Raw genomic sequence first — 17,839 nt, 5'->3', positions numbered from 1 at the left:
TATTTGAGAATGAGATTAGAGTCGCGACTGAAAAATTGGTTACGAAGAAGACCACAATCAGCAATACTATGAAAATATTGAAAAAGAGAGGGCAGTCTTGTGCGTTTGATCCCGGAGGGTTTCTTCGTCGTGTCGTTGTTCCCACCTTGAGGACAAGGTGGATTTCAACCGTGGGGGAGTTGATACGAATCATATATTTTAGGATCTACAAATTATTTAGTTATATTTTGATTTACCATATATTTCATATTTTTGTTAGATATTTGTTTCTTTCTCATTAAGTTAGGGTAGTAGTATCTTATTATTATAAATAGGAGAGATTATATCATTGTATTGGGGAATCAATTAATCCAATTAATCAATGAAATACTTTTCCTAAACTTGTCTTGAGCAACAAGAAGATTATCTTCGTTCCTAAATGTTGTTCGTCGGAGAACGTCCGAAAATCAGCAATTCGTGGTCTATCTTTCGAGAACGTCGAAGGTTCGATCACCTTATCCCTCCGAGAAGTTAGTTAACCGGCCTCGTTACGGAGCACGTCTGTAACAGTATCTCATAATGAAAATACAAAATTACGCAATTACACTAAATAACTAATACTCCCTCCGTTCCACATTTATAGTCACATTTAGTTAGGGCATGAGTTTTAAGGAATTGGTGGAGTGTGTAATTAATGAAGTGAGATGGTGGAGTGTGTAATAAATGAAGTGAGATGGAAGAGTGAGATGGTGGAGTGTGTAATAAATGAAGTGAGATGGAAGAGTGAGATGGTGGAGTGTGTAATAAATGAAGTGAGATGGAAGAGTGAGATGGTGAAGTGTGTAATAAATGAAGTGAGATGAAGGAGTGTGTAATAAATTAAGAGAGTTGGTTGAAGGTGGGTCCCTTGTTGACTTTTTGGTTTTTAATTTTTGTTTTGGTTTATTTTTATGTTAATAATGACATTTGAGGGTAATTTTAGTGAATAATGGGGTAAAATTTTATGTCCAAATATGGAAAATTCTAAATGTGACTATAAATGTGGGACGGACTTTTATGGCAAATTGTGACTATAAAACTGGGACGGAGGGAGTAGTATATATAGATCTAGAGTCTCAAATTCTCCTCAATAACTGTGAAAAACGAACGTGCTTATATAATTGAGTCATGTTAATCTGTAAATTGCTTATTACTACTATATTCGTGTTTCACTTTGAAGCTTCTTTGTACTAATATTCATGCTGTGTTTTGTTTATAATGCAAATATCTTTGTTATGTCATCTAATCTATAAAGTTCTATGCTCCTACAACTCGAAGCTTGATTACGAGAGAATCTAGTTTATTTATCAAACTCCCTTAATAGTGTGATCTTCAGCTACTGCCGCAGGTCATTAAAAAATAACATTAATAAGAACATTAATTAGGATACCGGGTTACCAGAATTAGGATGAAAGATGTAATCTTGGAGAAGAAAGAAAAAGTAAGTACAATTAAGTACTGTAAATATTCTTGAGTTATTGGAAAAATTATTCACATGATTAATAATGGTGATGTTATTATAATGAAAAAACATACTCCCTCTCTTCCACGTTATTTAAGTCATTTCTTTTTTGCACTCGTTTTGAAAAAATAATAATAAATAGTTAAAGTCGAGAGAAAAAAAAAGTAAGAGAGAGAATAATATACAGAAGAGTCTTAACTATAGTATTCTCTTTTTTACTTTATTTTTTCTCCACTTTAATCATTTTTTATTATTTTTTTCAAAACGAAACGAATGCGAAAAAGAAGTGACTCAAGTAACGTGGGACAGAGGGAGTAGTAGTACTTGTTTTTAAAAGTATTTCATGAATAAAATTTTATGTGAGTGTGAAATAGAAAATGTATAATTAAAAAGTGATGACTATTCATAAAGGAGTAGTGATATTGTTTTAATAAAAGCTAGTGATCGGTGTAATAGTTTTTTGTTTTAAAATTTATCTCCAAATATAAATCTGGGCCTTCGATATGACAAATCACGGAATATTGGGCCTTGAAATTGGTTAGGCCAAAAGGCCCAAAACTGCGTCGGTGGTGGCGCGCCATTGTCAAAGCCGCACCATCGAGATCTCAGTTTAAAGAATTTCGTAATAAACCATTCAATGGCCGCCTCGTGGTCGAATTAATTCGAGCACAATCATTTGTAATGAGTGGAACAATTCAGAAAATTAGAGGGCGCCCACTTTCTGACTAAACAAATACTCTCTCCATTTTGATGCGTGCTAGAATGCGCCCACTTTCCACAACCACTGTAAGTTTTGTTGCTTTCACCTCAATTTACTGCCCCAATTATGCCTATTTTTTTTTAACAATTTGATCTGGTAATTGTTTGATTTATTTTGTTTGTGTTTCACGGATTTTTGATTGCTGAATTCCGTGTGTATGAATGAGCAGAACAGAATGAATCAAATGCGATTCCCGCCAATCGATGGCGTTAGGAACGGCAAAGTTTCTACTTCCTAGGAGGCCTCCGCCACTCTCCACACGTATGTGATTATAGTGTTATTTTTTTCGAGTGATTTGATTTGTACCACACAGAGAAAGCATGCTTGTTTTTGCTATGTATGTGCTGATGCATCTTATATATATTTGTGGTTTTTAATGTGGCACCGGAGCGTGCCACATTATTCAGAATTTACCATGTTTCAGAAGGCCTGCCTAGGAAATTATTCAGAATTTACCATGTTTTTTTTCAAATACATATTTACTGGAATAATCAATAGGTGCACTACCATCAGCTACTAGATGTTTGCATATTGTCTCCACTGCTCCATTAACTACTAGTAATTTACAACAAGTTTTGTGTATGATCCTTGCTAATATAGAGTAAACATATAGTGGAATTAACTCTTGAAGTGAATGTTGTAAAGATTTTGTGAGAGTGCAACAATCAATGCATGCTGCTATGTCAATGAACAAGACAGAGATTCTAGATGTTGCGCTAGATGATTTTTCTGAGGTGGGTTAAAGTTTCTGCACATGCCAACAAATTATTGTTAAGTATCTTTTGGTACTGATTTCACAATAGGAATGCAGGGTTACTATGGCCTTCCCAATGAGAACCGTCGGGCTTTATTGTTCGCACTTGCTAGAGAATATGATCTTAATCGGAAGCAAGTTCGTGATTTGATGAAACAATATCTTGGGCTTGAACTTCCAAGCAGTAAGATTGGTATTTCTTGTTCCAGTTGTTCTTTGCGATTGTTCTAATCTTTTTAACCTTTAGATTCTTTCAGGTGATAAGCCGCTGGAAAATGCACATGAAGGCAAGGGATCATTCTCTGTTTTCTACAGGATTGAGCGGAATTTGAGGGAATCGCTCAAGCCAATGTACGAAGTTCTTTTTGACCTGCTGAACACACACCCTGGAGGACTAAGATTCTTATCAACTATGAGGGCTGACATACTATCTTTTCTCGCATAAGGTTATGCACCAAATTTACACTTTCACTTTTCTCCATCTCTTTCGTTTTAGATCTAGGAGAAAACTTCATGGATGGAAGTTGACTCTTGTTGGGCAATAGAGAAATTAAAGGAGCAAGGGGTATTTAGCTTTTGTGAATTACTATTAGATTGATAAAACGTACTTACTACTATTATTGTGTATTGAATGATTAGATGATAAAGAAAAAGTTGGACTTAATTGCTTATGGACTCCTAAAAGGGCACATATTTTATTAATTTTTCAAGGGAGGAGAATACTGCCGTGCTGAGAGCATTGGACTCTTTACTTGAAAGAGAAGCTTATTACATGGCTCAGTCCTGCAAATCTTCAGCTTCATCACATAACTTGGGATGATTCAGCATCTCTTTTGGAAAAGATTGTAACACATGAGGTAGATTACATGTAATTGGCTAAACTCTCCATTGACTTCTCCCATCTGTATTCCATTAAAATATGGGACTCCCGTCTCTGGTCATTTGTAGGCAGTACATCCAATCAGTAATCTCTTAGATCTGAAGCGAAGACTGGGTATGGGACGCCGCTGTTTTGGGTACTTACACCCAGCGATTCCAGGTTAACTTTCTTTCTTATGCATGTGCATTGAAATTCTGACTTGGTAGATAGGGATATTTTCATAATGCTCACTGTAGATAATGAAGATGCGGAATGAGTTCACTCAGATTTTGCAAAATTGGCATTTTAAATCCCTCTCAACATCTAATAAAGACAATAATTATAGAGACTTTTAACAATTTGATTTTAGTTACAGTAAATAAAATTCTTAATAATAATTCTTCTTAATTATCTTAATGATTTATTTTGGGATTACCTAAATGCTTGAGTTAGAATTCTAAATACAAGGATTCCATAAGATGTCTATATTACAACTCATAAGTACCTTAATACAGGAGTAATAAATAACTTCGTATAATCTCGTGCTATTTTAAATGTATGATAGTGCATACAAAATTTGATATGATTATATCCTCTGTTAGTAATTAATTGAAGGAAAATACTGTTCATAGTAATTCCTTCAGAATCTAATAGGAAGTATAAACTTATTAGATACCTTCGCAATTAGATTTCATTGGTATGTGATATATAAAGTTGCTACAAAGTATGGTCTCTTCGGCCTTCACACACCAAGCTGTGGATCTCACTCGTATGAAAAGGAGAGGTCTCAATTCAATCCTCCTCTCCTCTCCTCCTACTTAAAATAAAAATAAAAATTGTACAAATTATGACAACATTATAGTTTAAACCTAACTACATAACTTGAGTCCATATGCACTTACAAAAGTTGCGGTTCTGTATATTTAGACTTTAGAGTTATAATTTCTTTCTACAGGCGAACCATTAATTTTTACTGAAGTTGCACACATGAAGCACGTGGCTCAAACAATAGAGGTGAACATTTTTCTGCCGTATACTATAGTGTGGATTTGAAGCTATTATTCACTTATGACAATATTTCTACAGGAAGTTCTATGGGATGATCCTCCAATACCTGAATGTGAGGCAACATGTGCACTTTTTTATTCCATCTCTTCTACTCAGGTGATATGAATGTCATAATTTCTTCCAAAAATATTTTGCAAATTTTCAAAAATATATTTTTCTTCAACCTTCAACCTTCCTCTTCACTGGACTAGATGATTCTCTTTAAAATTCTTTGAGCTGTAGATACAAATCTGAAAGAATTTATGCTTTCACTGGAAATCAATAATACCTTTTATCATCAACCAACTATTTGTGCACCCATGTCATGTTTCACTTGGATAGTCTTTCAAGAATCAAGAGTAAACTTAACATGATTTAGTACCATTGCCTCATAAATAGTTTGAATGTCATGATTTGAAAACGTTTCTCTTATGAATTTACTGCTGTGATTTGCAGCCAGGTTTATCTGGAATCAACCTGGGAAAGTTTCTAATAAAACGTGTGATTGATGTCGTTAGAAGAGACATGCCAACAATTTCGGTAAGTTTGTACTTTTAGATACTTTACGATTTTGATAGGTAACACTTTTATCTAACTTCCTCAAATGGGAAGTTAAAACCTAGGCTCAAATCAATCTCTCCCCTTATATTCCTATGCTAATGATGTCCCCCTTCATTTCTTAACACTTTTTGGGGCGAAAATATCTTCTAGAGAAATAAGTAATTCTATGGGAAATATTTACATTATGCTCCGATGCAGCAAAAAAAACGACATCCACTAGGAGATATGATGTGAGCCTCGTTACGGACGAGATTCACGAACGAGACTCACGTGCCCAGGATGTGAAACGGACCCGAATACGAGTTCCCAAAGGTTGAAAACTCACACAGAACATTGCAAACTTGCTGATGCAGTCAGCAACTTAGCAACTTGGAAAACCCTCTTTGACACCTTTCTTCGAACAGCTGGTGCGCGAGGTTGTGCAGTGCTGGAACAACACCTGATCTTAAAATTCCGGCAGCCCTCGGAGTAAGAACACGAACTGGAACGTTGGTGAGTCGTTGAGACTCGGGTTGGTGATGGAACTGATGAGAAACGTCGTGAACAATAGAGATGTATGATGGAGTTGAATGACGCCACGCTCAACTGTGGAAGATTGAACAATAAGTCGATAATCTTGATTGAAATCGAACACTTTGCTACGAGAAATCAATCAAGGAAGATGCAGAATCGATTGGACTCTAAACACACGAAATCTTATTACTCAAAAACTCCCTGAAAAACAATGCAAAAACTCCACCTATTTTTAGGCGTAAAAGTGACGAAAATAATCTAATCCTAAAAGATATTGAAAAATAATGAGATTAACTAAATCCTAACAACTAGACGCCCTAATCCAGCTCTATCCTTGAGGGATTTAGCTTTCATAAAAGATACACGAATCTGAATTTTAAAGAAATAAAAACAATTCCAAACAACCCTATCTTCAACCCTTCATCTCAATCTCATATTTCCCTCTCCTTGCCTTTGTTTCACGCGACCCCAGCCTAGATGAATATTTGTTGGGGGCCCATGCTTGGCCCCATAAGCCTTCGTCGCGTTCCCGAGCCCATACGAAGCATTTGGGCTGCCAAGACAGAACTGCACTCCATATGTTCGATGAAATGCCTGAACGTCAGTTTACCTATTTTCAGCCTTCTTCTTTCTCTTTTCTCGATTCTTTGGGCTTGGATTCATTCTAGAATTAGCGCAACACATTCTCAAACACCCCACTCGACACTTTCTTTTATTATGCGTATGCTCTCGCCGGCGCGTACTCGAGCTCATATCAAGATATTACCAGACAGATTTGTAACCATCTCTTGTATGAATTAGGCTGGGCTAGTTTATACAGTTGTACTGATTAGGACCTAGGGGAAATTCAATGCTGTACCCATTCTAGAAATGCAAATCCAACAGAACCTTTCCGGAAATTTTCTTGAGAAACTGTTTGAAAGGAACTTCATTCTACATTTATAAACAGGTATCGAACCAGGTGTCATGGTTAACTTAAGACATAACAACAGCACCTCATATTATCTCACATAGGGTAGTATGGGCAAGTAAATGTTTAAGCTTGATCATTTTGTGCTACACACAATATAGTGGGCCGTTTAATGAGCTTTCTTGTTGGTTCTTTCTTACTCTGTCAGGTTTATTGTGAAATTAGCTGCAGAGTGCATGATGATATTTTAAGTCCTTTTTCTTGTTGCAGAATTTATCCCCTGCAGACATTTGCGACACTTAGTCCTATACCAGGTTACATGCAATGGCTTTTGTCAAAACTGGCACCAACTGAAATATCTGATTCAACTTTCAGTGAGAACTTGCAAACACCTGAAGAAGAAAGTGCACTTCTCGAGGCTACCAAGTAAGCTTATCTGTGAAGCTTTACGAAAACACCAAATCTCTTTTTAGTTTTTACATGCTATAAAAAGCATCATACCACTAAATCTACTACATAATCTGACTAGATTCACTGCACTTGCAACGAATCATTATAGAACCTGCATAATATTTGCGACATCTTGTGGGTCAGTTTTTAACTTTTTATGTGGCAGGCAGGTTAATGTTGATCTCACTTTTACATGACTTTTTCTATTAGTGCTAAGTTTTTATATATTTAATTGCCCCTTCAGTCCTTCCTTAAAGGTATAATAACATCTATTTTCTCTTCACTCCACCTTAAGGAACTGTAATGCACTCTCCATGAAGAATTAATCTCTCATTCTCTATTTATACCTTATCTATTGTCAGCTTCACAAAGATATCATCTTTTTAATTCCGTTTCTTATCTTTAGAGAACTTACCATGGGAAAAAATGGGATGGAAGTATTGCAGAAATTGTTGTCCTCAAGTGAAAAGTGGATTCATTTAAGAAAAGTTGGCATCTGTGCTGAGAATTCCTCTAATGAGGCTCTGTGCCAGGTGCGTTTCATGAGCTGAAGAGGCTACTGTGTTGTTTTATTCCATTTTTATGACATTAATGAAGATTTTGTATTTGATGCTAGATGAAATATTTCATAGTTTCATACTCATTAAGCCTAATAGTCTCGAGTTTTGTTTTAACATTGTATTCTTGATCCGGGTTAATGATATAACACTGCAAATCATTTCATTTATAGTATTATAGTTACTACAGACACTTTCTATTTCTGTAATACATTTGAACGTTAATTTCTACTTCTGACTTATTTCTGCAACCTTATGTTGGGAGCTGAGTTGATTTCATTTCAGAATATACAATTCAAATAAGTTAGTTTATTCGAAAGCAATACTTGATTTTGTAGTTTATCATCACTGTTATTTTTTGTCCTAATTGTTTTTAACAATTATCTCAACTGTTATTTAAGGTTATTGGATGCTAAAGTTGATTCATTCTTAGCTTAGCTTTTCTTTTTTTGAAGGGTTTCATAGTTTAGCTTTTATTTTAGTTTTAAGTCATATTGAGTAATATCACGATGACATGCTTCAATGCATCAGGGTCTTTTTCTATTGTGTTGCTATAGTATCTTATCCTCATTTATGCTTTGACTGAAGGTATCTTCTTCAAGAGAAGAAGAGAGGGAAGGCTCTGGATTCTGTTGGAAATTTTCACTTGCAAAATGGAGCGGTTGGTTATGCATCTTATATCTCCAAATAGCACCTCTTTTTGCTACTTGTGGTGCTTTCTTTTCTTCTGTTTTTCTGAAACATCTCACATCCCATATCTACTCTTTACTATAAACTCATATTGAAAAAAAGGGAAGAACAAAAAACATATATGTAAATCAATAAATATAGTAGCAGAATTAATGTTGGAGAACTTCATTCTAATCAACAGCTCATAATGTTGATACAGATGGTGGGAAGGATTAATTGGATGGAAGATCTATCCAAAAAGGGAATAAAGCAAAGTGCGAGCATAATGGTTAACTACATTTTTGAGTAAGACTCACTTCTGAATCTATGCATCCTACCACTGGTCCTGATCTTCTCGTAGACTTGAATTTGCATTTCACCTCACAAAATCTGCTGATAGCCTATTTCTGCCCATTAATGCTACTTTGTACCCATTCATGGATATGAAAATTGACATTTAGACTGACTGCACTTTATGCAGGGTGGAGCATATTGAGGAAAATGCTCAGTCGTATTTTGGTGATGGGGAAATTGGAGCTTCTGATGAAGTCATAGATCTTGGCTTGAGGTGAACTGTTGATGTCAAGATTTTTTTCATCTCTCGATTGTCCTCATACGAATGAAACTGTTCATAAGCACATAAAGCCAAGGCTCATGCTAAAACGAAGATTGGTTTATATTTCAGCCACGTCAAGAGGATCACCAAGAAGAAATCAAAGATTAGAAGGTTGGTGAAGGCCTCAGCATCTCCTCTAATAGTAAGCATTTTTCGCAATATGAATGTATATATACCGATGTTTATGTAAGAATCATTCATCTTTTGCTTAGGAGAAGCTATGACAAGCTATGGCCTGCATCTGTATAGTTTACAACAAACAAGTAGGATTAAACAAATCAAGCTGCTTCATCCCAGGCTTGTATTTCAAAAATTTGGATCTTTTTTTAACAGTAACATATTTGTAATTGCAAAATTGTATGCAGTAATGCATTTACTTGGTTTGTATGTTTCTTATTTGGATGCCAAATGCTAACTTTCTGAAGAGTCGGCAAGACTCGATTAGAACAATGTTATGAATATATAACAACATTGTGAAGCTCCACTATCATAAATGTTCCTGTCGATAGAGCTTCACAAAAGTTCATGATTATAAAAATTAAACATTTCCAAAAAAATCATAAAATTAGCTTACATTATGATTTGTTAACTTGTTGTACGCAAACAATAACAACATATTTGTAATTGATCGAAAAGAAAACTGAAAACCATCATAAGAGATATGAACTAACACAAAAGAGCATTTTGAAGTGGAAAGTTGATCTGAACTAACACAAAAGAGCATTTTGAAGTGGAAAGTTGATCCAAGTATCATCATAAGAGATCTGAATCAATACAAAAGAGCATTTTGAACTGAGCATTTTGAACTGGAAAGTTGATCCAAGTATTTTAAACAAATTAAAATCATGACATTCCAAAGATCTAACTCATCACTTTCCTTATCACTTTCCTTCTTCTTCATCACTTTCCTTCTTCTTCATCAACTGGAAGATTTCATTATGATGCTCACCACCTGCAAAAAACATAATGCAAATTCAAGATCTCCTTATAACGGTATTGAATTTTCATAGTATTGAGAAAAAAACACAAACAAAGAGAGACTATTATGACAATTCTACAAACTGTTTAGATAATTATGCATAACATGCAAATCATGAGGATAAACACAAAACCTAATACAAATGATGCAAAGTCTTCATCAAGCATGATCGTGAGGAAAACCGAAAACCACATATAATAGCAGCAAGAGATATGAAGATGTAACTTCTAACATGTCTGTTCAATAATCTACCTTGGTAGCTAGTTACATGTATATACAATTCCATAAAAGGTAACCTACTCAAATATGGCACACCCATATTGTTGTAAAGCACAAAAACTTGCACAATTCATATGGAGTATACCACACAGAGCAGGTTATCAATTATACAACAATCAAGTAGCACACTAATGAGAGGACGACAAAAAAACCACAGTAAGTAAACAGCTGAACAAAAGGTCACTTACAAGGAACCCCTGTAGCAAGAGAAGTGGACACATAAGTCATAACTTCAAGCATGTCTGTTCAATCAGCTAGCTATCTAACTAGCTACAATTCCATGAAAAGCAACCTAATCTCAAATATGGCACAACCCTATTGCTGTAAAGCACAAAAACTTGCACAATTGATAATCGCGCAGAGCAGTTTATCATGCAATAATCGAGTAGCACACTACCTACATCAATTCTACAAAGCATCCATTGTAAAAGCATTGAATAGAATATGCAAAACAAAGTAGACAACATTACAAGGAAAATGAATATTAGGATAGCAGTAGCCAATGTTTCCTGGGCATTATTTAGGAACCTGATTTCTCATCCTACAACACTAACAAGAGGAGTAAAACATAGATATCATATACTCACTACAATTTTCAAAAGTGTGCCCCTTTTAAGCCAAGAGACTTAAATACCAATCGCCATTATCAAATTGCAACCCTAAACAACATTAAGCCATCAATTAATTAATCGAAGATCACCAAAAAAAACACAAAATTCAAAATCCCCAATTCCAGAAAAATAAAAAAAATTTAAAATTCACTGATCACGGCAGGATATATCGTTTCAAGTAGGGTTTCTCTGAAGATAACTTATGAAATTTGTTTGCTTTTTTGCATCGTGGATCTGGATCCACACTGATTGATTACAAGGTACTTATACAAAAGAGCATTTTGACTGAAAAGTTTATCCAAGTATTTAGAACAAATTGAAATCATGAGATTACGAAACTTGGAAGATGAACAAAAAACACAAATAAAGAGAGAGACTATTGTGACAATTCTACAAACAGTTTGGATACATGTTGATGCAAAATAATGAAAACCTGAAACGCATGATAAAAGAGTGATCTACCTCATCAGGTTCCCTTTCCCTTTCCCTCTTCATCTTCATCAACTGGGGCTCCCTTTCCCTCTTTTCCCTTTCCCTCTTCATCTTCATCAACTCGGGCTCCCTTTCCCTCTTTTCCCTTTCCCTCTTCATCTTCATCAACTCGGGCTCCCTTTCCCTCTTCATCCTCTTCATCTTCATCATCTTCATCAACTGTGGTGTAGTCAATCAGCTTCTTTTCATCAACTGGGGACTTTACCGTTTTGGTGATCTTACAGACGACGAGATCGGCGGCATTTGATCGGCCGCTCTTCTTAACAGATTCATCGCTGAGGCTGTACTCCTCCATAGTCCACTGGCCGATTTCCGCCGCCTCCCCGGAGTGTACGTATGCGAGCATTTTGGAATGGCCGATGATACAGCCGATGGTGTAGTTTACGATCTTCTTAGGGCCTGTTTGTTCCACCCACGTGCCATTCCCGGAGCTTCTAGAAACCTTCTTGGAATTGGAATCCCTAAGAAGCGTAGTGAAGGCGCAGATGGTGTACTTGATTTCCCCCAATTTCTCTTCCTCTGTGCTCGTCTTCGAATGATAAGCCGACTCGATGTCGCTGAAAACCTTCCACGGCTCGCAAGGGAAGTTCTCGCCGTACAGCTGCTTCTCGGCGATGCCTTCCCATTCGAGCTTCTCTCCCTTGGCCCACGGCAACAGGAAGTCTTCGATCAGCTGCTCCCCGCTCGGCTTGAACTGAATTCCTCTCGGAAACGTCTTTGCGTTCAGCATCTCCGCGGTCGGTACGAACTCATCCATCGGAAACACCATTGCTTTTTTTCTCTCTGCGCCGCTTTCTCCCTCAATGTTTTCGTTAACCCTAAACCCTGAATGAATGATCCAGCTAAATAGTGCTGATTCCAAGCATTTTTTGGGCCAATATCAGTTACTTATTCAAAGTAAATGGGTTCGGCCCACCCCAGTTCAATCATCAATGATTTTAATATTTATGTGAGTACCATTAATTAAGTATGGATGTAATTATTTATGTTTTATTTTTATTCTGATACCTAAATTTTTTTATTACATTATTAATTTTTCAAAATTCATAAACAGTGATTTGTCCATTTTCAGTAAATTAATAATAAAACAACTAATGAAGCTCTGATTAATTTATACTTCCTCCGTTCCCTCATAGTTGAGGCGAAACTTTTCGGCACGGAGTTTAAGAAATGAATGTTGAGTGTTTTAAATAAATAGATAAAAAAGTAAGAAAGAGAAAAAGGTAAAGAGAATAAAGTAAAAAGTGAAAAAAAGTAAGAAAGAGTAAAGTAAGAGAGAGTAAAAAGTTACTACCTCTGTCCCTGAAAATTTGATACATATTACCATTTCGGTCCGTCCCTGAAAATTTGATACACTTCACTTTTACCATTTTTGGTAGTGGACCTCATATTCCACTAACTCATTCCTACTCACATTTTATTATAAAACTAATACTTTAAAAGTAGGACTCACATCCCACCAACTTTTTCAACTCACTTTCCATTACATTTCTTAAAACCCGTGTCGGGTCAAAGTGTAGCAAATTTTGGGGGACGAAGGTAGTACTATATATGGAAATGACTCAACTATAAGGGAACTTCCCAAAATGGAAAAATGACTCAACTATGAAGGAACGTAGGGAGTAAATTATTAAGCAAGATTTGTCAGGCATTGGACTATGCATGAGTATTCTCTTAGTGAGGAATTGGTTAAGATGAGCGGCCGATCAAATGTTGCCGATCTGGTCGTGTGTAGGATCACTAAAACTGTCAAGAAGAAGGACAAATCCGATCACAACACAAGTCAGGTACTTAAATTTATTTTAGTACTCCATCCGTCCCGGCTAAGATAACACATTCCTTAGCCGGCACAGGACTTTAGGAGTTATTGGTTAATATGTTTAATTGGAGAGAGAAAAGGTGAGTGGAAGTACTAAAATAAAGAGAAAGAAAGATAAATATTTTAATAGAGGTGAGAAAAAATGGTTGAGTATATTAATTGGAGAAAGAAAGTTTCTAAAAAAAAGGAAATGTGTCATCTTAGTCGGGACAAACTAAAAAGGAAAACGTGTCATCTTAGTGGAACGGAGGGACTAATTTTTTTGGAATTTTTTACGTATAGAAAGCATAATCCTAACATGAGTTTTTTGTGAAGTCACCGGCGGCGATTGGTTACGGTGACCGTAATGATGCTCTATGGTTGCACAATCAGAGTCGAATGGCGAGAGTTGCAATCTTGTGAGATTCGCGCCGGAAACAAATGACGTACTTATTTTTTTTAATTAGTAGTATTTCCTTTTAGGGTTTACAAATTTGTGCAAATTGTTACTTATTTTTAATTATAATAGAGTTAACAAATGTATACACATTGTTATGTAACTTATTTTTTCATGTGTCCACCCTAGGGATTTTCATTGGAATATATAGGTAGCAACGACAATTATCAAGTACCGGACAAATTAAAATGAGGTACTTAATTTTTTTAGTTACATTCTTTTAGAGTTAACAAATTTATGCAAATTGTTTTATAACTTTTTTTTATAAATTTCTCCGTATAAATTTAATTTTTTGGAACACTTCTGCGTATCCAAATTTTATGCATGTAACGGGTAATAAAATTTATAAATCATAATCCTTACCCATATTTTTTTATGAAGTCATCCGCGGGATCGGTTACCATGACCGTTATGCTGCTTTGGCTGCGCAACCAGGGCTGCATAGTGAGGGTTCGAATCATGTGAGACTTGCGCTGGACACAACTGAGGTAATTATAATTTTAATTATTTTCGTTATGTAACGGGTAATAAAATTTATAAATCATAATCCTTACCCATCTTTTGTCGTGACTCGTGTTCAAGACTTTCGGTTGTAATTTAATTTTCTTTACATATAAAAATAATTAGACTTAGTCCATATATATTCAACTTATTTATTTATAGATGTTTTAAAAGCCGGACTGGACCGGACTGACTGGTTCAACCGGTTTGACCGCAAACGGGCAGGCAGTCCGAGTTAGGCCTTAAAATCCGCCTACATGTTAAAACGGTGTGAACCAGTGAAACCGGCCGGTCGAACCGATAATCGGGAACCGGTTTTTTCATTTTCTACCAACCATGGCCTCTCCTCCAAATACCCAACACCTCTACCACTTCATCATAAGCCTTCTATAATGAACGTCAACTATTTTTATACACACATGAAATTTTATACGCCCAAGTTAATACAATAATTCATTTTAGTTATATATTCTTTAAGTAATTACTTAATTATGATATATATATTTAATTAGTATATCGTAAAGTTTCATCATACTTAGTAACTAAATTTTATTGTTATTTTTATAAGATATAGTTAGTAACTAAATTTCATCATACTTAGTAACTAAATTTTATTGTTATTTTTCATCGGACAATGATTATAAAACGGAAAACTAATATAGACATATCTTCAAACAGGTTGTGTGCATGTGAATTCTCCATTTCTTCTTTAACATGTATAATGCGCCGGTCCGATGAAATATAATACGAGACTGGAAAACGAGACCATTAGAAGACTTCAATGGTAAGACAATGTACATTTTTCTAAAGCCCTCAAGTTCTGACGATAGAAGAGAGAGCTTACTTTCAAATATTTCTTGATATTATTGGAATGAGAAGGGTAGTGATAAAATGCAAACTCTAAATATTATACAAACTCCAAGCTATGATCTGGATCATCAGAAAATGTCAACCGATGATAAAATGACAGCAACAAAAATTTCAACACAGTTTCAACACAATATCAACACAGCATATCAACCGTTGATACTGTGTTGACATTTTCTGATGGTCCAGATCATAGTTTGAAGTTCGTACAGTATTTATAGTTTGAATTTGATCACATCCTGGGGTGAGGATATATAATTATATAAGTCGAGTTACTTCCTTTTTGATAAAAAAATAAAATATTAAATTACTTTTATTTTATTCTATTATTTATTTACTAGTATTATTTTTCTTATTTTATTTTTTTGTTTTAGTTTTCGACACAATATATTAGTTTCGCTGCATAAAGGGAACGAGGAAATAAAACATCACAACATAAATTAAAAAAAAAAAAAAAAAAAACAAACAAACAAAGAAGAAAGATATCCGCCTCGCTTTTCCCATATCCGATCTTCAACAATTAGCCAACATTACGCCGCTCCAATTTCAAATCTTCCCCCTATTTTGTCAAATTTCTTGATTTAGGGTTCAGCGCAGCTGTCAAATTTCGGATATTCACTCAATTGGGGTTGGTGAAGAGAGTAATTCGAGTGGCCAATGCGATTTATTTCGTCGGAATTCTTGGGTTTTTCGGTGGTTAATACCGAAAAGGCTCGAGCTTTAATCAATGTCGTGGGCTGGCCCTGGAATTTGGATTTATTTTTGTGTTGGTTGAGCTGTTGAATTTGCTTTTGTGATGGAATTGTTGAGGAGATTCTTTGTAGCATTATGCTATGAAATTTGAGTTGTAAATAGTTTGTGGAATCTTGGAAGACATATGAGACTGATTTGCATCAATGTAGTTTATCTCTGATTTAAAGGTTGTAGATTTTGTATGTAAATATAGTGGCATTATTTTCAATAGTTTAAGAGGTGATTGTTCGGGAAGAATTGCTACGAGTAAATGCTGTCAACGAATGGTTTCTTGGGTAATTTGGCCCGTGTGAACGTAGTTACTAGCATTTAGTGGAATTGATTGGTGCACGAGAACTTGAAATATGCAATGCCTCAAGCTGAAAGATAGTAGTGCTAGTTCTTTCGAATGTATAGAGAAGGCAGTTTGATATCATTCTCTAACAATTTAGACCGGTTAAGGGCAGGGCACACTCTGAGTCTGTGTTTCTGTCCCAAAAATTCCATGTTTTTCTAAGACACTGAATATAATGAGATTGAAAAGGCAAGTTTCCAAGCCTAGTGTGCCTTCGTCATCTGGAGATCGTATTTTTGCCAGTCCGCTTGCCAGAAAACTTGCAGAAGATCATAATGTAAATTAGATGACCCTATCTTTGATATTTATCTGACTAAACTAATACTAGGTTTTTTTGTTCTCATGTTACATATGTTAAAGCATTATACTTGCACAATATTAATGCAGGTTTCTCTTGCAAACAACTGGTCCTGATGGACGCATTGTCAAAGCAGACTTTGAAGATTATCTTGGTAGGTATAGGGTTTAGGGCTGTGTTTATGTGGTTTGATGCCATCAAAACTCATTGCAAGAAGCTTCAGGCGGGAAAAGGATTTCCGTTAACGATCTTGTTATTAAGGTATATTAGGCCTTCTTCGAGGGAGTACCAACTTGTTCTCATCATGTGATGGAAGACATATGCATGCTCATCTGCACTTTCTCTTCTTTCTCCTTAATCAAGTTCCTTCTCTTTGTGAGAACTGACTTCCTCTTTGTAAGATAGATTATTTGCTTTAGGAAACATTTTAGCTGTTTTTTAGTACTTATTTATTTTCTAGGTCGTATAGATGATTCTCTTGGAGAATTACATTTTTTTACGGACCTAAATATAGTGTTTGGATTGATTTTCCCACCAACAATTCATTAGAAGACTTTTTTCACCGCAGGCTGCTGCCTTGGCCCTTAAAAAAGTCCCTCAGTGCAACAGTTCATGGACCAATGATTATATTCGCCAGTAAGTGTACTTGGTAAATAAGGTTGTAGACTTGTATAGTTTAACTCATGCTTCTTACTTGCGACTTCTTATGTGCACACAGGTTCAACAATGTGAATATCAATGTTGCTTTGCAAACAGAAAATGGATTATATGTGCCTATAGTCAGGGTAAGTCATCTTAGGAGTTTAATGCTTATCACGTAAAGGGGCAGCCCCTTCCCACTTGATAGGAATGATCTGACAAATCTGCCTCTTTGCCTCTTAGGAGTTAAGCATTTAGCTCAAAAAGCCAAGGAAAACAGCTTGAAGCCAGAAGATTATGAGGTGAAAATTGAAACAGGAACTTCAACGATCATTCTGAAAGACTTAGTTGCTGATCATATCAATCTAAACTGTATCTGGTTTGCAGGGTGGTACATTCACAGTATCAAACTTAGGAGGTCCTTTTGGTATCAAGAAATTTTGTGCCATTATCAATCCACCTCAAGCTGGCATTCTCGCAGTTTGCTCAGGAAACTTGAGCTCTCGCAGTTCGTCTTTTGGATGGTTCCAAGGCATATTCTCTATAGATTTGATGTTTCAAGGCAAATTTTTTTTTTATATTCTATTATGCTTCTGTTAATACTGAAAATTTCAGATCCGAACACAAACTGAATTTGGATTGTTTGACCATTTCC

General features: G+C 35.6%; 1 protein-coding gene, 1 long non-coding RNA gene and 1 pseudogene across 3 annotated transcripts; 2 read left to right on the top strand and 1 right to left on the bottom strand.

Annotated features, from left to right (window-relative positions):
* The first annotated feature begins 2,131 nt into the window (after positions 1–2,131).
* LOC125208164 (uncharacterized) lies at positions 2,132–9,602 on the top strand (annotated as a pseudogene). The gene is made up of 16 exons (XR_016132847.1): positions 2,132–2,266; positions 2,410–2,501; positions 2,886–2,974; positions 3,052–3,178; positions 3,252–3,435; positions 3,706–3,851; positions 3,943–4,033; positions 4,809–4,867; positions 4,940–5,017; positions 5,357–5,440; positions 7,171–7,310; positions 7,741–7,867; positions 8,480–8,552; positions 8,781–8,866; positions 9,042–9,128; positions 9,246–9,602. The product of XR_016132847.1 is annotated as an uncharacterized LOC125208164 (transcript).
* A 241-nt stretch (positions 9,603–9,843) lies between these two features.
* Positions 9,844–12,365, bottom strand: LOC148924033 (NAC domain-containing protein 78-like). Its single transcript, XM_089061284.1, has 2 exons — positions 11,508–12,365; positions 9,844–10,128 (listed from the first exon to the last, which is right to left on the bottom strand). Exon 1 carries the CDS (start codon positions 12,304–12,306, stop codon positions 11,512–11,514), a length of 795 nt encoding a protein of 264 aa, XP_088917410.1. The 5' UTR covers positions 12,307–12,365; the 3' UTR covers positions 9,844–10,128; positions 11,508–11,511.
* A 3,239-nt stretch (positions 12,366–15,604) lies between these two features.
* Positions 15,605–17,834, top strand: LOC148924032 (uncharacterized). Its single transcript, XR_016132673.1, has 6 exons — positions 15,605–16,524; positions 16,635–16,806; positions 17,114–17,181; positions 17,264–17,330; positions 17,428–17,486; positions 17,572–17,834. It is a non-coding gene; the product is annotated as an uncharacterized LOC148924032 (long non-coding RNA).
* The last annotated feature ends 5 nt before the right edge of the window (positions 17,835–17,839 follow it).

The sequence above is a fragment of the Salvia hispanica genome, chromosome 6 (genome assembly GCF_029641045.1).
Source record: "Salvia hispanica isolate PSC_SH4W2 chromosome 6, Shi_PSC_v1, whole genome shotgun sequence".
Taxonomy (NCBI): Eukaryota; Viridiplantae; Streptophyta; class Magnoliopsida; order Lamiales; family Lamiaceae; genus Salvia; species Salvia hispanica.
This window is presented reverse-complemented; position numbering and strand designations above follow the sequence as displayed.

Excerpts from the sequence above, each read along its gene's own strand:
- LOC148924033 (XM_089061284.1), bottom strand. The coding sequence starts at position 12,306 with ATGGTGTTTCCGATGGATGAGTTCGTACCGACCGCGGAGATGCTGAAC.